The sequence below is a fragment of the Panthera pardus genome, unplaced genomic scaffold (genome assembly GCF_024362965.1).
Source record: "Panthera pardus isolate Hobbes unplaced genomic scaffold, ASM2436296v1 HiC_scaffold_6, whole genome shotgun sequence".
In the NCBI taxonomy this organism is placed as follows: domain Eukaryota; kingdom Metazoa; phylum Chordata; class Mammalia; order Carnivora; family Felidae; genus Panthera; species Panthera pardus.
In genome coordinates, this window is record NW_026526991.1 from 85,400,004 (window position 1) to 85,424,210 (window position 24,207).

Sequence of the window (24,207 nt, forward strand, 5' to 3'; positions counted from 1 at the left end):
TAACATACCTGTTACTCTATTACCCATTACTCTATCTTTTTTAAAAATATTAGTTAAAAATAAAATCTTCAGGGACGGCTGGGTGGCTCAGTTGGTTAAGAATCCAACTCTTGGTTTCAGCTCATGTCATAATCTCACAATTCATGAGTTTGAGACCCACTTGGAGCTCTGCACTGAGAGTGCAGAACCTGTTTAGGATTCTCTCTCCAGCAATCTCTGCCCCTCCTCTGCTCATTCTCCCTCCCTCTCTCTCTCTCTTCCCTCCAAAATAAATAAACTTTAAAAATATAAAAATAAAATCTTTTTAATGTAAAATGGTCTCTTCAAGAAAGCTAAAATAAAAACTAAAACAAGGGACTACTCATGAGTATTAAGTACCTAAAATCGCTTAGTTGAGAAAGATTCTGAAATCTCCCATGTTTATGAGGAAAGAGTTCCAAGACTGGTTAGTATTGTCTATCACAAACAAGTGGGGGGGGGGGGGGGGGGGTTAGCGACAATGATTACTTGCTATGCTACATCTACATGCTGTTTGCATACACCTCACACCTTAAGGAACAATATATAATGTTATAATAGTACACAAGAGCAAAAAAAAAAAAAAAAAGTCTATGAAATTTAAAATTCAAAAAATGTTTCTAAAAGCATAATAAAGTTAATTGATTAGTATTTAATACTTCAATTAATGTCTAAGTTCTTAAAAGCTCTCCATAAGTTAAAATGTGAAAAGTCTTGAGGAAAAAAATTGTAATTATAAAAGCTAACATATTACATAGTGTTTAATACATGCCAGGCATTGTTCTAGACTTTTTACATACACTACAACTTTAATCCTTACAACAACCCCTTAGAAATAGGTACTATCATTATTCGCATTTTTTAGGTAGGAAAACTGAGGCACAAAATGTTTAAGTACTATGCCCAATTTCACATAGCTCATAAAGCTGAAGCAGTCTTATTCCACTGTATATTCATAGTGGCAGAGGTATAATGCCATATATAGAATTTCACATGGCTTTTGGGGCACCTGGGTGGCTCAGTCAGTAAGCATCCGACTTCAGCTCAGGACATAATCTCCCAGTTCATGGTTTTGAGCCCCGCATCAAGTTCTGTGTTGACAGCTTGGAGCCTGGACCTGCTTCAGATTCTGTGTCTCCCTCTCTCTCAAATATAAATATTTAAAAAAAAAAAAAAAATTTCACATGACTTTTGATTCTGTAACTTTCCACGATCACTCAGGAAAAAAACTGTCCTGAGCATCTACTTTCCATCATGAGATTATAGAATAAAGAGAAGTGAGAAATCTTCTGAATATGTACTTCTGACCAACAGACAGTACCCACTGCCAATAGTTCAACAAAAAGTTTAAATTCAGTGTGTTAAAGATAGTTTAGGAATATCAACATTAAGGCAGTTAAGACGGCAACACCAGGGGCGCCTGGGTGGCTCAATTGGTTAAGTGTCCAACTTTGGCTCTGGTCATGATCTCACAGTTCTTGAGTGTGACCCCAATGTCGGGCTCTGTGCATCTCAGAGACTGAAGCCTGCTTCAGATTCTGTCTCCCTTGCTCTCTGCCCCTCCCCCACTTGCACTCTGCCTGTCTGTCTCTCTCTCTCAGAAATAAATAAAAACATTAAAAAAAAAAAAAAAAAGAATGCTACACCAGTGGGGTGCCTGGGTGGCTCAGTTGGTTCAGCATCCAATTTGGTTCAGGTCATGATCTCACGGTTTGTGAGTCCATGGGTTCAAGCCCTGCATCGTGCTCACCGCTGTCAGCACAGAGTCTGCTTCAGACCCTCTGTCCCCCTCTCTCTCTTTACCCCTTCCCTGCTCATGCTCTCTCTCTCAAAAATAAAAAAACATTAAAAAAAAAAAGACTGCTATACCAGTTAAAGTTGTATTAGCTTTAAGCAACTTTCTTCTTAAATCTCTTGGACAAGGACTCATTATTTTCCTCCTTGCTTTAGTTACTAGTAAGATGGCCCTTCTCTATGGAGAAGAGAACATTATGGGATATACTTTTTGTATCTGAATCTAACTCCAGCTTTTCCTTTGGCCTAATTTATGCATCTAATCACCTTTAATCCTGTTATATTGATATACTTCAGACACTGTGAACAAGCTTAAGGGTTTATAAATAAATTTCATACACATGCACGCACAAACCTAAACACAACAAAAAATGTAACACAAATGAAAAAAGACATTATCTATTAATTGGGGTCCTTCAATAAATTCTAAACAGGGGAGCCTGGATGGCTTAGTCAGAGGAGTGTATGACTCTTGATTTCAAGGCTGTAGGTTGGAGCACCATGTTGAATGCAGAGATTACTTAAAACCTAAAAAAATACATACTAAACATTATACTCATGTAAGGGGGGAGACTCTATCTTGTTAAAAACTGGAGTTTGAATAGATTTCTATACCAAAATATTTTTAAATATTATTTGAAATAGTTATAAAATTCATAAATACTGGTCCATTCCATTTTCATCACTGTGTTAACATAGCAACTCTTGGGGCGCCTGGGTGGCGCAGTCGGTTAAGCGTCCGACTTCAGCCAGGTCACGATCTCGCGGTCCGTGAGTTCGAGCCCCGCGTCAGGCTCTGGGCTGATGGCTCGGAGCCTGGAGCCTGTTTCCGATTCTGTGTCTCCCTCTCTCTCTGCCCCTCCCCGTTCATGCTCTGTCTCTCTCTGTCCCAAAAATGAATAAAAAAATGTTGAAAAAAAAAAAAATTAAAAAAAAAAAAAAAAAACAAAAACATAGCAACTCTTAAAATATGACCCAGGATCCCTGGAACCTCAAAACCCTTTCAAGTTTATACAGTTAAAACTACTTTGATAAGATATTATTTACCTTTTTCACTCTCTCATGAGTATACGGTATAGTTTTCAAGAAGCTACATGAAGTGGTGTGATAATGTTATCACACTGATAGCTAACAATGTGCAAGTGAGATTCCTGAATTAAAAAAAAGTTGTTTTAATTTCTAACATGGTAAATATTGATAGATGTAACTCACAAAACCTCTTTGGGTCCTCAATAACCTTTAAGAGCTGTTAAGGGATCTTTAGACCAAAATGTCTGAGAACTTCTGGTTTAAACTATGAATGAATTTGCAGTTTTCAAATCAAGCTCATTTGCTAGTTTTTAAAAGAAAGAGAACTCTAAAAGACAGCAATTTTAGAAAAATGATCAAGCATATGCAAGACGTTATCGTCATAGAAAACATAATACAATGAATTAAAAAGTAATATAACGTTAACAGAATTAAAAGCATCTTAGTAAGCAAAATCTCTGAAAATATGACCAACTGAGTTACAAAAGTTAGTAATAAGAAATGTGTGATGCTTTAATCCACGCACTACTTTAAAAAATTAAGGGGAAGCCTTGACACTCTGTAGCAGGTTAATCCAAAACCACACGTTAGAGTCCTTTCTTTTGCAAAGAGTCAATAACGAGATGGCAGACAGAAAGGATTTTTTTTCTTCTTCAGCAAAGACAGAGTCCAAACTAAAGAAGTTTCTAAATTAACCAAATAATTGCTCAAAGAAAAGGCAATTGCCTTTTAAATATTTAAAAAATATTTCCTGGGGCACCTGGGTGGCTCAGTTGGTTAAGCATCTGACTCTTGATTTCAGCTCAGGTCATGATCTCATGGTTCATTGGGCTCCACGTTGAGCACGGACCCTGCTTGGGGTTCTCTCTCTCCCTCTGTCTCTCTCTCTCTCAAAATAAATAAATAAACATTTAAAATATAAATGTAACTCCTTAGTGCACTTAACACTCTTAATCATCAGAAAGAAAAATTTAGAGAAAGTAAATATACCTGAAAATGGCAGGGTTGCAGACATGCTTTGGATCCAATGCTTCTCCCTGTATAAATTCATAGCACAGTCCATTATTGAAGGTACAGTAGAGTTGTGGTGCACAGCCATGAGCCTGCAACACTCGGAAACTCTTCACTTCCTCATCTCGATCAACTAACAGCTCAGTCTTATTGCCATAAATTCGCACCAGGACTACATCCTCCATTGTATTACTCACGTAACAGCCAATAAGTTTATTTGTGATTCCATCTGTGAAAAGCTGCCAAAGGAAAAAAAAAAGAAGAAAGAAAAAAATGAGTGAAAAACCAATTATACACTTCATTAACAAATGAAATAGCAGATAACTTGAAAATAACTGAAACATCTACTTTTTAACATAAAAAAAAAACTTTTAAATACAATTTTGCCAAACAGGTCTATAATTTTAATTCTAGATTTAAATAAAAAGGAACGCTACCGCTTAATATGTTGCCCTTAATTCCCATAACATTAGTCTTTTCTCTTGATCCAAAAGCATTAATTATTCAATCTCTAGTACTTCTATGCAATGTTTTGATGCTATTGTATCTCAAAGTATACCTTGTACTGCAATCACTATAAATGTGTGTATACACATACAATCTCCTATGCCTAATAGTCCGGAAACTCTCTGAAAACAGAGACACTGCCCTCTTTCAGCATGGCATTTAACGTATAAAGGTCTTTAATAATATTCACAAGTTTAGGGGGTGCCTGGATGGCTCAGTTGGTTAAGCATCCAACTCTTGGTTTCAGCTCAGGTCATAACCTCAGTCGTGAGATCAAACCTCATGTCCACGCTCAGTACAGAGCCTACTTAAGATTTGCTCTCTCTCTCTGTCCCTCTCCCCTGCTCACTCGAGCTCTCTCCCTAAGATACAAAAATGTTTAAATAATAATAATGTTCACAAGTTTAAATATACAAATATAAATCTACCATACGTTACACATTATGGTAAATCTCCAACTTATAAAAAATGAATTTTAAATGCCAATTTTAAAAGGTTACTTAACACAACATGCGTTAGAAGTTGTTGTAAGCATTTAGGTTATAACTTTTTAAACTTAAATACTGTGGCCACAAAGAGAAGTACAACCTTAATGAGAGGAAATGAGAGGTTAAGTAGAAACTTCCACAATATTTTCCAAAAGGGACTTTTGGGACTTTTCAAGAGCTTATGTCAAGTATGTCAAGTTCTTTTTTGTATCTGAGCACAAATGGTACATTTAAAAGGCAAACAGATGATTAGCAGTGTTAGTTCAAGTCTATTCAAAAACTGCAATTTTTATTTTCCTCTTATTTGATACGAAAACTAATTTTTCTATTTGCTCAAAGCTTCTGGATGCTCTCAGGTGGAATAAAGGGACAAGAGATAAAAGTCAAAGTGTAAGCAAGAGTTAAGGACATTTTTTTCCAAGAAAACTGTCAAAAATAACAGGAAAAAGAGCCAAAGGATAAGTTTTAAATGTACACATATTTAGTTAATGCCTGAGAAAAAAATGTAAACCTTTCTATTTCAATAAGATTATTGTAATGATAAATGACATCTGAAAAGGCTTATATCTTCAGGTGAAAATCTGGAACTGTTTACTGAAGTTAATATAATACACAGCTAACTAGGTTTTTTGTTTTAGTTTTTTTTTTATGTTTACTTATTTTTGAGAGAGAGAGCGAGCATGAGCAGGGTAGGGGCAGAGAAAAAAGGAGACACAGAATCCAAAGCAGGCTCCAGGCTCCAGGCTATCAGCACAGAACCCAACTTGGGGCTTGAACTCACAGACCACAAGATCATGACCTGAGCTGAAGTTGGATGCTCAACTGACTGAACCACCCAGTCACCCCAACTAGTTTATATATATATATATTTTTTATTATATACAAGACTTGACTATTATCCTTATTCACATAATGCAGGTAAATTACATGAGTTAAGTAAAGAGGCTTATTTTAAACACTTTTTCAGGTATGCAGAGACATACAAGTATTGCTTTCCACCTAGATTTCACAAAATTGTATGTAGAATTGACAAGAAGCATATGCACTTACACTAAATGCAAATCATTTTATTAAAATCTGTGTTGAAAAGCATACTGTCTACTTACAAGGTCATATCAATTCATATACATTATTATGTAACTTCAGATGTACGATAAAATATTTCAACTTACTGTAACAAAGACTGAGAAACTAACCCCAGCATCCTCTACTGTGCAATAACTACATACTTCCAACGAAATAATAAACCATAAATTCTTGTAAAAAAATAAATACATGAATAATATCACTTCACATCTATAAAAATATTGTATGTATAAATAAGGATAGAAATGTCTGCAAAGATATTCAAGAAAATATTAGGCAGACAGGTTAAATCGTGTTTTTTGTTTTGTTTCTCTAAACTTTTTCCTTTTGGTTTATGTATGTTTTCTCACTTTCATTTTCCTGCAATGAGCCTAGTTTACATTTGAAAAATTAGATTACTAACAGAAAAGAAGCCCAACAACTAGGAACTGACCTGGCACACACAGTAAAGCCTTGAGGTTCTATTGAACATAAATAATTTCACAGAACACCAACATCAGATGAGGCCACTCTGACCACGATGGTTCAAGACAAAAACAAAGCCACTCTGTAATCATGTCTGAATGTAGACAAAATCATAAAATTTTTTCAAACCACAAAAATGACTAAATATCCCCCTATTTTGGCTAGTATGAATGACTGCTCTTCGTTTTCAGTCACAGCTTTGGCCCTGCTTCATTCCTCCAGTCCTTTAGATAAGATTAATATATCCCCAGTCATAGACTTGCCCCCACTTCCTGACAACACCAAATCCAGAGGAAAGCCTAGCCTACTTGAACACTTTCCCAAATCAGCAAACCCAAATCCTATTAAGTCCTTTGTAACATCCACTTACTGAGATCCCTACTATTCCTACCTAGTGGTATAAGTTCTCTCTTAAACCCAACTTGTTTAGCTAAAAGTGTGTTCTTAATGGAGAACACTGGCTTTAAAGATGTATGGATAGGAGCACCTAGGTAGCTCATTCCGTTAAGTGTCTGACTTCAGCTCAGGTCACGATCACAAGGTTCGTGGGTTCCAACCCCACGTGGGGCTCTGTGCTGAATGCTTGGTCAGAGCCTGGAGCCTCCTTCAGATTCTGCGTCTCCTTCTCTCTCTGCCCCTCCCCCGCTTGTGCTGTCTCATTGTCTCTCAAAAATGAAGTAATAAAAATATTTTTTTTAAATAAAGATGTATGGATAATGGTTTTTGCCCTTGGATGGTTCCCACCTCATATATAAACCTACAGGAAACTCAGATGGTGCTGAACCTTCTGAAACATACAGTAAAATATACTAGGTATATACTAGATACATATACTAGATATATACTAGAAATGTAAATTTTCACCTCAATGGAGGAAGGACAAAACTAATACAAATCTCATGGAGCTCCTTTTCTCAGGAACCATATCTTGCACTGTTTGTCAAATATTTAGGATAGTACTAGCTCAGCGAAAAACATTCTGAACTGAATGATAACAAAAACATTTCAAAACTTGTGGATGCTTGCAGGGTCATGTAAATAAAAACATTAAAAATTAAAAAGGCATAAAATTAATGATCTAAGCTTCCAGCTCAAGAAGCTAGATAAGTAATTCCTCAAATATATATATATATTAGAAAGAGAATAAAAGGGCAAAATTATCAATAAAACACAAAAATTCAACCATCAATAACTTATTTTTAAAGATAAGGTTGATCACTTCCAAGCAAAACTATCAAGGAAAAAAAAAAGAAAACAAACTATCAATAAGATATGGGGCGCCTGGGTGGCGCAGTCGGTTAAGCGTCCGACTTCAGCCAGGTCACGATCTCGCGGTCTGGTCCGTGAGTTCGAGCCCCGCGTCAGGCTCTGGGCTGATGGCTCGGAGCCTGGAGCCTGTTTCCGATTCTGTGTCTCCCTCTCTCTCTGCCCCTCCCCTGTTCGTGCTCTGTCTCTCTCTGTCCCAAAAATAAATAAAAAACGTTGAAAAAAAATTAAAAAAAAAAAAAAATAAGATATCAAAACATGCCAAGGACATTACAAGAATATTATAAAGACCACTCTCATGAACATAGTTGCAAAAATTCCAATCAAAATATTAGTAACTAGGGACACTGGACTGGCTCAGTTGGTACAGTATACAACCCTTGATCTTGGGGGTCATGAGTCTGAGCCCCACATGGGGTGTAGAGATTACTTAAATAGATACTTAAAAAAACATATCAATAACTAATAAAATATTTAAAAAGGAGAACACATCACAACCAAATGGGGCTTACTCTAAAAAGCAAAGGTTTTCAACATTAAAATTTTTTTTTAAAAATCAATGTAATTCAGCTCAACAGAAAAATGGAGGAAAATCATGCAATCATCATGAGAAGCAAAAAAAAAGTATACCATAAAATCAACACTCATGTATGGTAAACACATGTGCAACTAAGAATAAAATGAAACTTCCTAGGATGCTTGGCTGGCTTAGTCCATAGAACATGCAACTTTTCATCTTAGGGTCATCAGTACAAGCCCCACATTAGGGGCAGAGTTAACTTTAAAAAAAGAAAGTTTGGGGTGCCTGAGTGGCTCAGTTGGTTGAACATCTGACTCTTGACTTTGGCTCAGGTCATGATTTCACAGTCTGTGGGTTCAAGCACCATCAGTGCAGAGCCTGCTCGGGATTCTCTCCCTATCTCACTGCCCTTGCCCCACTCGTGCTCTCTCTCTCTCAAAAAAGTAAACATTTTTTTTTAAAGTTTAAAAACAAAAAGCAAAAATGTGGAGAAAAATTAAAGGACTAAATAAATGGGATATACCTTGTTTATGGATTTTGAGACTCAATATTGTTAATGATTTTACTTCTCAAAAATCTATAGAGTCCACAAAGTATCAAACTCTCATGCAGTTTCTTTTGTGAAAATTGAAAAGTTGAGTCTGCAATTTATATGGCAATTTAAAAAGTCAAGAATAGTCAAGAAAATTTTAAAGAACAAAGTTAAAACCCTGTATCATGGACTACAGTAATTATATCAGCTTCCAACAACCATAGTAAAGCCTGAGAGTAATCAAGATAGTACAGTACCAGCGCAACAGATAAAACAGACCAAAGGGACAGAACAACATAACCTGGCCCACATACAATGCAACCTGATTTATGACAATGATGACACTATAATGGGGAAAAGATGGCCTTTTCAATAAACAATAATGAGTCAACTGATAGCCACATGGAAAAAAAATTAATCATGATCCCTTCTACCTAACATCATACACAATTCTAGATCAAGATATAAAATATCAAAACAGTAAAGCTTGTACAAAATGAGGTTGACACAGGAAGAGATCTCAAGACATAAAACAAGCAACCTACAAGGAAAAAAATTGAAATACTGGTTTTAAGATTATCAAATATACTACTAAGAGTGAAAGTGCAAGCTACATTTTGGCAGACAATAATTGTAATATTTATTTATTTGAAAAGGACTCAACTCGAGGCGCCTGGGTGGCTCAGTCGGTTAAGCAGCCGACTTCAGCTCAGGTCATGATCTCACAGCCTGTGAGTTCGAGCCCCGCGTCGGGCTCTGTGCTGACAGCTCAGAGCCTGGAGCCTGCTTCAGATTCTGTGTCTCCCTCTCTCTCTGACCCTCCCTCGTTCATGCTCTCTCTCTGTCTCAAAAATAAATAAACATTAAAAAAAAAGAAAAGAAGAGAGAAGGACTCAACTCTACAACATATAAAGAACATCTTCACAAAGGAAAAACTGAAAAATCAGCAAAAGATTTGAACAGGTACCTCAAAATAGAAGACATCCAAATATCCAGCACACACACAAAAAAGATGCCCTTAGCCACCAGCAGAATGCAAATTACACCCATAAGGTATCCCTAATGCCCACAAGAATGATAAAAATAAAGACAGGGGCGCCTGGGTGGCTCGGTCGGTTGAGCGTCCGACTTCGACTCAGGTCATGATCTCACCGTCAGTGAGTTCGAGCCCCGCGTCAGGCTCTGTGCTGACCGCTCAGAGCCTGGAGCCTGTTTCGGATTCTGTGTCTCCCTCTCTCTCTGCCCCTCCCCTGTTCATGCTCTGTCTCTCTCTGTCTCAAAAATAAATAAACGTTTAAAAAAAATAAATAAAGACAAATAATACCAGCTGTTGGTAAAAATGAAACACACTGAAACTATCATATACTGCCATTATGGGTATAACTGGGCACAACCACTTTGGAAAACTGAAAATATGTAGTGAGGCTGAAAATACTTAAGCCAGATGACCTAGCAAGTCTAACTATTCACCTAACAGAAAGGGTCATTTACGTTCACCAAAAATATATATAATTATGTTTGTAACAGCATAATTTTTAATAGTCAAATACTGAAAACATCCCAAATGTCCATCAACAGTAGGAAATAAAGAAACTGAAGTGCATTCTCACAATGGAATACGTTATTGTAAGAACTATATATACATGAATAAATCTCTCAAAATTTGAACAAAATCCAGCCCCAAAAACAAAAAAACAAAAATAGTCCACATGATTCCATTTAAAAAATTCATAAACAAAATTATGATGTAAGAAATCAGGATAGGAGTAATCTTTGGCTGGGGAGAGAGATGATGAATAATGACTGCAGGGGAACATAAGATTCAGGGAACATAAGAAGATTCAGGGGTACTGTTTCCCCAAATCTGTTTCCTGACCTGGATACTTATTACACAGGTATGGTCATTTTGTAGGAAAATTCATCAGGTTCTACACTCGATGAATTGTGTGCTTTTTATTATGTGTATCACTTATCAACAATAAATAGACTTTTATTAAAAAGAGTTAACACAATATTCAGAGCGGGAGGAATGTATTTTCACGTTAATCTTCTCATTACCTTCAACGATTTTCCAATTTTACAAAGGTGTAAAAGCAATACACATTTGGAAGAAACCATACTTTGAATATGAATTTTGGGCTGGCGATATGCAGTTTGATCCTCTCATGATGATAGTTAACAGCAGCTGCAGCTCTCAGTCAACCACATGATCATGACAATAAACAACCAATGCACTTCCAACCATTCTGCACCCAACCATTCTGTTTTTCACTTTCAGTACAGTATTCAATAAATTACATACAATATTCAACACTTTATTATAAAATAGTCTTTCTGTTAGATGATTTTACCCAACTGTAGGCAAATGTCAGTGTTCCGGGCACATTTAAGATAGGCTAAGCTAAGCTATGATGTGCAGTAGGTTACATGTGTTAAATGCATTTTCGATTTGGGGGATTTTTGACTTACAATGGGTTTATCAGGACATAACCACATCAGAAGTCAAAGGATACATATATATGAAATGAAATAAAATTTCTTAGTCTATTACATGCATTCTCAACACAGATATCACCAAAGAAGCAAGAAAAAGCTATTACAATGGTTTGTGGCTCAATACTACCTGACAAAATCCTATTCTTTGGTATATAATTTCTGTTAGATAGAAATCAACAAAGCTTTTAATTAATTTCATTTTAATTTTTGTTTCGAGAATAATTATTAAAAGGATTGAGAAACAATGGCCTACAACACAGACATATTCAATAAATGTTTGTTTATGTATAGACTGATTGTAAAATACCTCAGAAATGCTCAGTTTGTAGAATGAGAAAATTATGGCCGACATAAATTCCCTTACTTATCCAAAATCACACAATGGAAGAACAGGTTAAAAGCTGGTATTATGACTATTAATCTGTTCCAAGGATATCAAATTTGCTAGCATGATCCTAGACTCAGTGTAATATTGCTAAAGCATTTTGGGGGGAGAAAATAAAAGGCGTTAGAGGCTAAATCCTTGATGCCAGGTGTTTGCCAAATCACCCACAGTATCAAACAGCAGGCGTGCTGCCATCTGTTACAGGAGGTAAAAGTAAATGAAACCTAGCAGATAGATCCAACCTGAGAGGAGTTTCATCACTGAATCTACAATAAAATGCAAAATAATAAGAAACTGGCTAAAGGCACAATTCCCTGGCTATTGTTAGCATACTACCTAGAACAGAAAGCTAAAGACAGTTTTAGGGTGGGCTGTGATGTTAAATAGAGCCAGATTCCAACTGATCCAATCCAACATCGAACTGCTCACTTCAAAACCATCACAAAACAGAAAAATCATACTGAGCAGATTTACAGCTGTTTACCAAAATGATTCAGGTAACGAAGAGATAAAGTCAGGAAACTACTGAAACCAGGGGAGATAGCGTAAAAGTTGTCTTATTTAGTGGGGTCAATATAGCTGGTTCCCTGAAGAACCTTTATTAACATGGCTCATAAGAATGGTTAAGTTAGGAGCAGTCTATGAAGACCATGCCATGTTTGAGCTAATGCAGGATCCACAGCTCACTGACAGTCCTGAATGGCAGTGACTAACCCAAACAAGAGTGCCAGCCTGGTACAATGAATGAAAGTGGCTAGAAAGTTGTTTATCCTGAGAAGGGGAAGTGTTCTGTCCCTCCTTTGCATGCAAAGTGGAATAGTCCAGATGAAGTGGCTGATATGCTATATATACAGACCATACTAGATTTGCTTTCCAGTGACCAAGATATTCAGTATGTCTCACCCCCAGGTCACTATGAATACTGTATGATAAAGATGGCTTCTTTTATGGGGCACCTGGGTACGTCAACTGGTTAAGCGTCCAACTCTTTGTTTTGGCTCAGGTCATGATCTCATGGTTCATGGGTTCAAGCCCCGTGTTGCGCTCACGATGTTGGTGTGGAGCCTGCTTGGGATTCTCTCCCCTTCTCTCCCTGCCCCTCCCCTGTTTATTTATTATTAAAATAAATAAATTTAATAAAAAAAAAAAGATGGCTCCTTCTATATGGGTCCCCCATGTAACTTTACTGTTACCAACACAAGAAACCATTCAGGATGCTATATCAGACTTGCTGTCTAAAGCTTCCCTTTATGGGTCTTAGGAATAATACCAAGAAAATTAGAATGGTTCACTAGGAAGTGGAAAGATAAGACAGATGGCAAATCTATTTGCCCCAACACAATGGAAGTTGTGAGGCTTTTTTTTTGGTTTTTTTTTGGTTTTTTTTTGAAAGACAGAAAGAGTGAGAGCACAAGTGTGCAAGCAGGGAAGAAGCAGAGGGGAAAGGAGAGACAATCGTAAGCAAGCTCCACACCTAGTGAGATCATGACCTGAGTCGAAATCAAGAGTTGAACACTTAACCGACTTAGCCACTCAGCTGCCCCAAGATTATGACTTTATTGACACCTTAAAAGCTACAGTGGTATTAATAAACCTGAAGGTCTTCTTTAGACCATCAAATCATAATTCAATACTTCTTTCAATATTTGACACTGTCCTGCAACTACAAACCCTGAGATGGTAAAAATATTAAATTCTACATATCAACTATGAAACTCCTTTAGTCCTAATGATTTAATATCCCAAACAGGAAACCTGTTTTGACACGTATTTATGGTCTAGAATGACCAGTTAACTACTGAATTTAAATGAATAAACTCTCATGCCAATAAAATAGTAAAGGCAAGTTTCAATTATTAAGCTAATGGTTGCTAAACCAACTAAAAAGCCTAGAAAGATGGAAATTAATACGTATCAGTTAATTGTTTTGTGGAAGAAACCCTTGGATTCCATCGTCTTCTAAAGTAATAAAATTAGAAGTAAAATAATAATACCATTTTCATGTATCCCACTGGCAAAAATTTTTAAATTCAGTATCAGGGATTGGACAAGGTATAAGGAAAATCGTGTTCTCCAACACTGTATTGAGAAGTATAAATTAATGCAACTTTTGTGACAATTTGGTAATACGAAAGTGAGAAACAGCATGACAGTTTAATGAGTCAACTAGGATTGGCTGTAATACCCACTCATTCAAACACTAATCTAGATGCAGCTGTGAAGGTACAGTAGCTACACTTAACCTGTACAATCAGTTATGAGGGTGGGCTTCATCCAATCAGTTTAAGATATATAAAAATAAAACAAGTTTTAAGTTTTCCTGAAGAAATTCTACCTTAAGATGACAGCATCAACTCCTACCTAAGTTTCTAGCCTACTATCCTGCCCTGTATTTCAGACTTACCAGCCTCTACAAGTACATGAGCCAATTCTTTGAAATAAAGCCCACGTACTATACCCGTAACTGGCACACAGTTTTTAACTTTTTAATTCCACTAGTAAGAACTTATTCTATGGATATACTTAGAAAAGTTATCCAAAACATATGTATAGGAGCAGTTCATGCAATACTACTTTAACGTGAAAAAAATACAAATGATTCAATGTTGTTTAAAAAATATGAGGCAGGGGGTGCCTGGCTGGCTCAGTGGATGGACCATGAAACTCTTGATCTCAGGGTCATGAGCTCAAGTCCCATGTTGGGTGTAGAGATTATTTTTAAAAAATTTAAAAAAAAAAGGTTAAAAAATATGAGGTAGATTACATATACTGACACAGGAGGATGCCTAAGATATATTATTTTAAAATCCAAGATATAGAATAACTCTGTTGCATTACAAAAGGGATATAGTTATACTTACTAATATTTATTAATATAGGTAATATGTGCCTGGATAAACCCATAATCTGATTTTTTAGAAGTTCAAAAAAACTGCTCACAAAATTACTTTGGGGAGAATGAATGGAAGTTGGAAGTTGAGTTTACTTTTCATTTTACATAGTCTTGTATATTTTTTAAATATTTTATTAAGAACATATTATTTGTTTTTTTTTAAACAAAACCAACACGTTTAGACAGTATATGAACCTTTCTAATTTTCTAGTTTATACTCCTCACAATTTATGTTGGTTTGTTTGGTTTTTATTGAGAGAGAGAGAGAGAGAGAGAGAGCGAGCGCGCACAGGGGAGGGGCAGAGAGAGAGGGAGAGAGAGAATCTGAGGCAGGTTCTGCACTGACAAGCAGCAATCCCGACTGGGGCTCGAACTGAGGAACCGTGAGATCATGACCTGAGCTGAAGTCAGTCACTTAACTGACTGAGCCACCCAGGCACAGCTCTTCAAAAATTTTTAAACTTCATTTTAATAATTCAGGAACATGATGTTCAACATGACCAAATATTATATTTATGGCTATCAAAAATTATAGTCAATATTATACAAACACGGGAAAGTGAAAGGCCGCATAAAAAAAAGGACTACAAAATTATATACTTGGTATGATCCTAACTATGCAAAAGAAGGTAATGAAAAAACAACTGATTTTTTTTCATAAAATATGGATCAGAAATGGTTTTTCTCCCTATTCAAACTTTCAATACTGTGATATATCTTTGTAGTAAAACTAAATTATTTCACATTCATGTCCCTTATAAAAGGAAATTCATACACTCAGTATGTTATTTTCTCATAGTACTGACTTGCAAAAAAAATTTTTTTTCAATATATGAAATTTATTGTCAAACTGGTTTCCATACAACACCCAGTGCTCATCCCAAAAGGTGCCCTCTTCAATACCCATCACCCACCCTCCCCTCCCTCCCACCCTCCATCCACCCTGTTTGTTCTCAGTTTTTAAGAGTCTTATGCTTTGGTTCTCTCCCACTCTAACCTCTTTTTTTTTTCCTTCCCCTCCCCCATGGGTTTCTGTTAAGTTTCTCAGGATCCACATAAGAGTGAAAACATATGGTATATGTATTTCTCTGTATGGCTTATTTCACTTAGCATCACACTCTCCAGTTCCATCCACGTTGCTACAAAGGGCCATATTTCATTCTTTCTCATTGCCACGTAGTACTCCATTGTGTATATAAACCACAATTTCTTTATTCATTCATCAGTTGATGGACATTTAGGCTCTTTCCATAATTTGGCTATTGTTGAGAGTGCTGCTATAAACATTGGGGTACAAGTGCCCCTATGCATCAGCACTCCTGTATCCCTTGGGTAAATTCCTAGCAGTGCTATTGCTGGGTCATAGAGTACATCTATTTTTAATTTTTTGAGGAATCTCCACACTGTTTTCCAGAGTTGATTTGCAAAAAATTACTAAAGAAAAACAGAAAAGAAAAGAAACTGCTATTGTGGAGTGCCTGGGTGGCTCAGTTGGTTAAGCATCTGACTTCAGCTTAGGTCATGATCTTGTGGTTTATGAGTTCAAGCCCTGCCTCTAGCGCTGTGCTGACAGCTCAGAGCCTGGAGCCTACTTCAGATTCTGTGTCTCCCTCTCTCTCTACCTGTCCTCCACTCATGCTCTGTCTCTCTCTCTCAAAAATAAATAAACATTTAAAAAAAAACAAAAACCTGTTATTGTGACTACCACTAGAGGGAGGGAGAGATTAGGACCAGGAAGTAAAATGGAGATATTCTGGGTTGCTGATATTTTCTTTACCATGGTTTGGGTTACACAGTATTTGTTCTACAAAAAAATTTACGTTTCATAGATTTTTCTGTATGTTTATTATATCTCACGATTTTTAAAAGGATGATAAAAATTTATTTACAGCCCATCTATTATATCAAAGAGCAAAATAACTCCTCAGAAGACAAAATATTTCTCAAGTGAGATATCTAGCCTCTGATTCCTTAAGTATAGGTCTTCTATTACCTCCCTATCTTTGTCACCCCAAAAAAAAAAATCCTTAAGCTTCTCTGTTCCCTCACCTGCAAACAAGCAATTAACTCCTTCGTATTTATTTTCCGGAATGCCCAATCTGCCCTTTATTTTCATCTCCAAGGCCACCGTCCTTATTTGAGTAGCAGCAACTCTTGTCTGAACTAACAGTCCTCCTAGGTTAAGTTTTTCTCCAACATTTTTTAATGTGATATTCAGACAAAAATATATTTATCATCTAATTTAGTACCATACTTTCATATGAAAAAAGCTTCACCTTATTATTTGCAAGACTCTCTGATCTATCCTATTGCATCCTATTTTAACTCATCTTTTTAAACTGTAGTAGTTTCAATCCACTCTGCTGACTTAGCGTTCTATTCATATGGGGTAACCACTAGTTTCAAAACCAATGTCCTAAGTGGATCACTTATTCCCCAATTCAAAACATCTCATTCAACTACAGTTGCCTTCAATATAGCCTGCTACTGCTTTTAAAAAATACATGCTATAACTCACCTCCTTAAAAACATTCAATGGCTTCCATTATGTCCTAGATAATAAAATATCACCTCCTTAATGAAGCACAAAACCTTCATATCTAACAACTCCCTTTCTCAAAAATCAGTCCTACTTTTCTTGTTCACACTCCACTTGGCCCAAAATATTCAGTCTAGCTTTGTTCTTTCTCCCTTATAGTCTAGCTTTGTGAAAGTAGTTTTTTTCATTGCCCAGAAATGCTTCCCCATTCCATCTGACCACATGTTTCCTTCAAAGCTTCAAGTTCAGGTATCCCCTCCTCTAGGAAGCGTTCCCTTCTACATTTTCCCATGCCTACCTTTTGTTAGTTAGTTGTACAAAAGGATGCTGCTTAAAGTTAATATCATGCTAGGGCTGGGGTGGGGGGCGGGGGGCTGAATCAGTTAAACGTCTGACCCTTGATTTCAGCTCCAGTCATGATCACGCAATACATGAGTTCGAACCTCACATTGGGCTCTGTGCTGACAGTGTGGAGCCTGCTTGGGATTCTCTCTCTCCCCCTCCCCCGCTCTCTCTCACAATAAACAAACTTGAAAAATATTTTTAAAAAAAGGTTATAAAATAGCATCGTGCCTGTTACAAAAAATGTATGTCAGAATTACTGAATTTTAGGGGCGCCTGGGTGGCTCAGTCGGTTAGGTGTCCGACTTCAGCTCAGGTCATGATCTCATGGTCCATGGGTTCGTGCCCCGCGTCAGGCTCTGTGCTGACCGCTCAAAGCCTGGATGGAGCCTGTTTCAGATTCTGTGTCTCCCTCTCTCTCTGACCCTCCCCCGTTCGTTCATGCTCTCTCTCTGTCTCAAAAATAAATAAAAACATTTTTAAAAAATTAAAAAAAAAAAAAAGAATTACTGAATTTTAGGAGCTTACAATTCAGATGAATTATTCCACTTACAAATGGGGGAGGGTGCTGGGGGAGATGGGAGGGGAAAAGTTGGAAGCACGTAGTACTAAAATATACCACGCAGAACTTTATGCATTTCTTAGGATATTCTATTAGTAGTAAAGTAGTAAAAACTGGTGCTAGTAGTAAAATTACTATTAGTAATAAAGTAGTATTAAGTAGTAAATTCTACTATTTTCTATCAGTCTGCTGCTTTCCAAGGTAGATAAAAATCCTGTTTCAGAGATTTAAAAACTTGCCAAAGGTTACAAATAGCTGGTATCAGGATTCAAAAACCATCCTCTTTTTACCACATTATGCTGAAGCCCTCCAAAACAGGTCAAGTTACTTGTTTAGTCCAAATCAGACAGCTGTTAATACCTGAAAATGAACTAGCGTATTAGGCTTCTGACTTTTTAGTCCCATCTTTTAATAAAAGACATGGGAGCCTATCAAACATTCATCTTTGGGAAGCCTAGCTGGCTCAGGGTCTCTTGCTCTCAGAGTCATGAGTTCAAGCCCCACATTGGTTGGAGATTACTTTAAAAGAAAAAAAAAAAAAATTAAGGGCTCCTGGGCGGCTCAGTCAGTTAGGCATCCAACTTTGGCTCAGGTCATAATCTCACGGGTCATGGGATGGAGCTCTGCGTCGGGCTCTGTGCTGAAACCTCAGAGCCTGGAACCTCCTTCACATTCTGTGTCTCCCTCTCTCTGCCCCTCCCCCGTTCACACTCTGTATCTCTCTCAAAAATAAACATTAAAACAAAATTTTGTTTAAATTACACATCTTTGATAGGAGCCTATCAAACATCATACATCTCTCTTAGCCACAGTCAACAGAGTCAACAGAGTCTTAGGGCCTACCACCCATCAAATACTTTACTTTCTCTACCCCATCCTGGCTCACACTTGCTCTCAATACAAACTATCTCTCCTTCTCTCAAAATAAATGCATACAATAAAAAATAAAAAATAAAAAAATAAAAAAATAAAAAGCCCAGGTGGCTCAGTCGGTTGAGCGTTGAACTCTTAATTTCGCTGAACTCTTAATTTCGGCTTGGGTCATGATCTCACACTTCCGTTTGGGAGTTCCAGCCTACTATGGGACTCTTGTGCTGATAGTGTACAGCCTGCTTGGGATTCTCTCTCTGCCCCTCCCCTGCTTGCACATGCAAGCTCTTGGGGGTACGTTCTCAAAATAAATAAACTTAAAAAAAAAAATAAAAGAAATACCTGAAACTAACATAACATTGTGTGTCAACTATACCTTAAAAAAAAGGGGTGGGGGAGAATTAAGTTAGAACAGTAAAGACACAGCTTAATAGAACTCTCTCTCTCTCTCTCTATATATATATATATGTTTTGATTCTTCATTTAAAAGAATACTAAATATCAAATATTGATATTAAAATAAGAAGGCTTATAGATTTTTAATAGACTATTTTAGTAACCATTTCCAACATGGCTAGATAAAGAGAAGAAAGGGGATATGGAAACTGCTATGTAGCTACAAACCAAACACAGCACTGGTTTCCAAGACAGTCCATGTATGCTTAAAAAAAGGGGGGGATTTCAAAACTATGCATCCAAAAACATGGAAAAACTTGTAGTACAAAAGGGAAAAAACCGTATGCTTTTTAAATGTTCTTCTGTAATCTTTGCATATTAATATGAATGTTCATTCTAAAAACACTACATTATGACTTTATTTATCTTCCCCATCTGATTAGGAATTTCAGTAAAATATTATGAAATAAAAAGCACTGACTGGTATTATTGTTTCAAATGTACTCTATCTACTCTAGGGCAGTACAGTACACTCCAAAAAGCTCACCACCCCTTTTATACTTTGTTCTTTCAATTTTGTATGAATAGGAAAACCAAAAACTTAACTTGTTAAAATCCCATCTAAAATGAGATACAGCATTCCATGTGTCTCTTAAGTTCTGAGCAAAGACTGGGCCCTATATCATTTTGACTGCATCAAAGTCTTTTTTGCTGGCTTCTGGATTTTCCAATATATTCTGAACAGTTCAGCTAACATGAGTAATCGTCAAGTAAAGTGTTAGTAGACTTAGCCTGTAAGGTATGTTTAAAGCATATTTTCATTACATAAAAATTTTAGAAAAAAATGGGCTACATACCAGTATTGATCTGTTGACCATATGATACATACTTCCCTTCTGAAATGTGAATGATTATCTTTATACTTCAAAGGAAATAAAAGCAAATCTCGAAAGAAATATTCCCATTGAGATTTACTAAAGAAATCCTAAAGCATCATAAAGAAGAGTTTAGAGGGGCATCTAGCTAGCTCAGTTGGTCACTCTTGATCTCAGGGTTCTGAGTTCGCCCCACAATGGGTGTAGAAATTACTTTAAAATCTTAAAAAAAATTTTTAAAAAGTAAAGAAGAGTTTAGAATGACGGAATATGGGAGTCAGATTTTCCCAGGTTCAGAAACCACCAATAAATAACCACCAAGTCAGACTTTCTAATCAAAAGAGTTGTTTGCTCCTGGAATGATTATATTTCTAATAATCATCCTTACAGCAAAGTAAGTGGTAGTATTTACCTTTTTTTTTTTTAATTTTTTTTAACATTTATTCAGTTTTGAGAGACAGAAACAGAGTATGAACAGGGGAGGAGAAGAGAGAGAGGGAGACACAGAATCTGAAGCAGGCTTCAGGCTACGAGCTGTCAGCACAGAGCCCGATGCGGGGCTCAAACTCACAAACCAAGAGATCATGACCTGAGCCGAAGTGGGTCACTTAACCGACTGAGCCACCCAGGCACCCCTGGTAGTATTTATCTTCACTGACAAGTATATTAGAAATTTGGATTATGAGTGCAAAGGTCTTAAAGTCTAAAGTTGCTATGTAGATAAAAGGCAAGAGTCAATCCCAAGTACTTTCCAATAACCAAAAAGTTCCCATTTTGTCCCTTTTTTACCTATACCCTGGCTTTATCTCACTAATTCCACCTAAAAAAAAAAGAAAAAAAAAGTACCTAATAGTGTTGTTTGTAGGATTAAGTGATAAAATATATAGATCACCTAATTCACAATCTGGAACACTGGTACCACAGGATAGCTATTTTTACTGTTCTACAGACAAATACACCAACAGAAACACGAGTCTCAGGCTTAAAACTTTAAATTCTCTACTTAAAAAGTAGCATAGTTTGCCAGCACCAAAGTTTCCCAGGAAGCAGCACTGTCTTTAATTCGTATGCTTAGTTTATAATTGACTTTCAGAGTATAAATCATTTTAATAAATATAAAAATTTTCTGTAATAAACTACAAATAAGTTAATAAAATAAGGAGTTCTGAGTTTCAATTGGAAGGTTCAATTTTGGAAGTTTGAACTAATTTAACTTTTTTAATTAAAGGAAATATAGCATATTAATTTTTTTTAATAACACATGAAAATCATTTTGGAGTCACTATGTCCTGTTTAGTTGGCTAACGCTCCCTTAAAATTTCAAAATTCCGAATAATTGTTTTCCTAAAACACATGAGTCCTTTTAATCTGCTCAAAACTCTTCTAGTCAACAAGAACTGAAACTAACACTCCTGAAAGCCCAAGTGTCAGGAACTGTTCCGGGGCCCTAGAGCACTGTTCATGTTTTATTCATCTTTGTATAGGTGACTACTTTAGCAAAGAATCTGAAATACTGTTAAGTCAATAACACTAATGAATAAATTAGTCAACAAAACAAACCAGATGATTTGGCTACCTCTTAAACAGATCTGAACAAATTCCAAATACCTCAGCCTTCAAAATCATTGACTTTCATGTGTGTATGCAAGGAAAATGGAGGTTCGTTGTCACAGATCCCGAAACTCTAAAAGTTAAATTAATATTCAAAATGTCATGTATACTAAATCATACCTTATTAGAAATAAGTTATTAGAAAACGCCTAGATCTCTAAAGATTTTTCTCCCAATTTTTGTCTACCAATATGACACACTGATCGACCTAACATCAGACATTGCTACTAAGACGAATAAAAAAATTCAGAAACACCGATTCAAATAAAATATGTGTAGAGCTACCTAAGAACTCAATCGAGTAATGCCTGACCATGGTTATTACTCTGAAATCGAATACTCTCGCCATTCCGAAGGTTCGAGACGATAATGCAGGGTGAGACCTCCAGGGGAGTTATCCGGCAGGAGGGGTGGCAGGCAAAGTGGGGGGAGGGAGAGGAAGGGGGTGGGGCAAGGGGAACGGGGTGGGGGAGGGGGTGGGGGTACGGGCGGGGGAAAGGGGGTGGGGGGAAGGGGGTGGGGGAAGGGGGGAAGGGGGTGGGGGGAGGGGTGGGAAGAGGAAGGAAAAGACCAGATGAATTAATTAAAGCATTATCCAAGTAAGGAGAGAAGGTAACTAGAGACGACAGAAGAGGACCCCCTAGCAAGGGGAATGGAAAAGGTTCCTTTTGCAGTTAGAAAGGCCAGGGGAGTGGGAGGAGGGGCAACTATCAACAGGGATTTTCCCGGTGTGAATGGGTGCGTCACTTACGTAGCTGCTTCCAGAAAGAAAATCTGCCCTAAGGACAACCTCGCTAAGCAATTGTGAAGGAAGGGGGAGTGACCTTCCCAGGTTTGATGGAGGAAACACAGGGTCACTTCCCAGAGGACTGAGGAAAAAGGCGTTCTCGGGTCGACAGAGAACTAAAGGGATTGTGAGAACCCCCCGGGGCCGAGTCTGGGCAGTGAGAGACCCCGTACTGAGATGTGGGCGTTACCTGCAGGGTCACCTCTTGAGGGTCCCAATGCGGCCGCAGGTGTCGCAGGAGGCTGAGGGCCCCCTCCCGGCAACGCTGCTCCTCCTGATCCTGAACCGTGACGTCCAACTTGGGCACCTCCGGGGAGCCGGGCGGAACGTGGATGTAATTGGCCATGGCCCAGGCGACGGCAGAGACTACCACCACGACGACGGCGACGGCGACCACGAGAACGGCGGGCGCCGACAGGCTGGTGGATCCTTCCGTCCCGGGGCGCCCTCGCGGGAGGGCTAGGGGCGCTCAGACTGACGGGCGAGCAGTAGGAAAACGGCTGGACACGACACTCTCACCGACCCAGGTCTGAACAGCAGCTGAACTGAGCCGGAGATGTTCACGGGAAAAATTCCGCTCGCCTGCTCTCCACCGCCGGCGGCCGCGAAGCATGCCGGGACTGGCCTGACGCTAGCGTCACGCGCAGGGCGGGGCCTCCGCCTGCGTCAGTTGGCTGAAGACGACTTTCTAGCCCCCAAGCACAATGGGCGACTGCAGCTAGCTCGGTACCTAGGTCGTCTAAAGCTCGTCCCGCTAGCTTTTAATCTGAAAACGCAGGCTCCTCTTCCGGAATGCGCCTGAGCTCTGCGAAGACTCGAAAGGCTGTGAAGCTTTAGATCACATGATCGGGGGCTTTTGGGGTCTGAATTTGAGTTATGACTGAGTTTTTCTCGGAAGCGAGGAACGTGCCCTGAAGTAACCCCCAGATCAGCCTTTGAATTTGGCCGGAATATGGGCATGGGAGATTAACTGGCTCGCCTTGATCTCGAAGCCGCTCTGTCCTGGCGACCACACAGTTGGGTGGGCAAACAGTATACAGAAGTCATGGTATTTGGGACAAACTTACGATATTTGTGTAAAGACGGCAACACTTAAAGATTTATTTTTGATGCCAGATGTTTAACCATACTGAATTATTCAGAGCCAGGAAAAACAGGTTATAGTCTAGGATGAAGATGAAAGGTTAGGGAAGAAAAATGGTTTTGAGACTCAGCACTTACAGTGGCTCCACGCCTGTTTCAGGGTATTCCTGCATGGACCTTACAATAACTACCTTAAAACTTTTAGCTTCAAGTTTTGTAGCAGCTATTTCCTCTGTTAAGATAATATTGGAAACTGGATAGTCCACAATTTATTGGGACCTCCAAATCTTCATTATGATTGAGAAAAATGATCTGAGATATGATCTGTTAATCTATGTCTTCCCTGAAACATTTAGTACATGGTGAATATGTTTATTAGTGGTAAATCAGTAACTGGATTCAGCTTAATTAACATTCAAATGTTTACCTCCTTAACATGAGTTTACAATGATTGTTCAGAATGAACCTATTTAGCTTTGTAAATCACAAAATAAATAGCTCACTGTCAATAAGGGTAAATTCATAAAAAGAAGAAAAAGAAAATAGCACTGGGTGTTATATAGAAGTGATGAATCACTGGGTTCTGCTCCTGAAACCAACACTATGCTATATGTTAACTAACTTAAATTTAATAAAAACAAGGGGGGCGCCT

At 37.8% G+C, this 24,207-nt stretch overlaps 1 protein-coding gene across 1 annotated transcript in view; it reads right to left on the reverse strand.

The window, feature by feature from the left end:
- The window catches only part of ETNK1 (ethanolamine kinase 1), a 66,996-nt gene extending 43,911 nt beyond the window's left edge, over window positions 1-23,085 (reverse strand). The window contains exons 1-2 of the mRNA XM_019452226.2: window positions 22,663-23,085; window positions 3,832-4,091 (exon numbers count right to left, since the gene is read on the reverse strand). Of these exons, the coding sequence (XP_019307771.1) occupies window positions 3,832-4,091; window positions 22,663-22,818 (416 nt within the window). The 5' untranslated portion in view covers window positions 22,819-23,085. The remainder of the gene's footprint in view (window positions 1-3,831; window positions 4,092-22,662) is intronic.
- Between the last annotated feature and the right edge of the window lie 1,122 nt (window positions 23,086-24,207).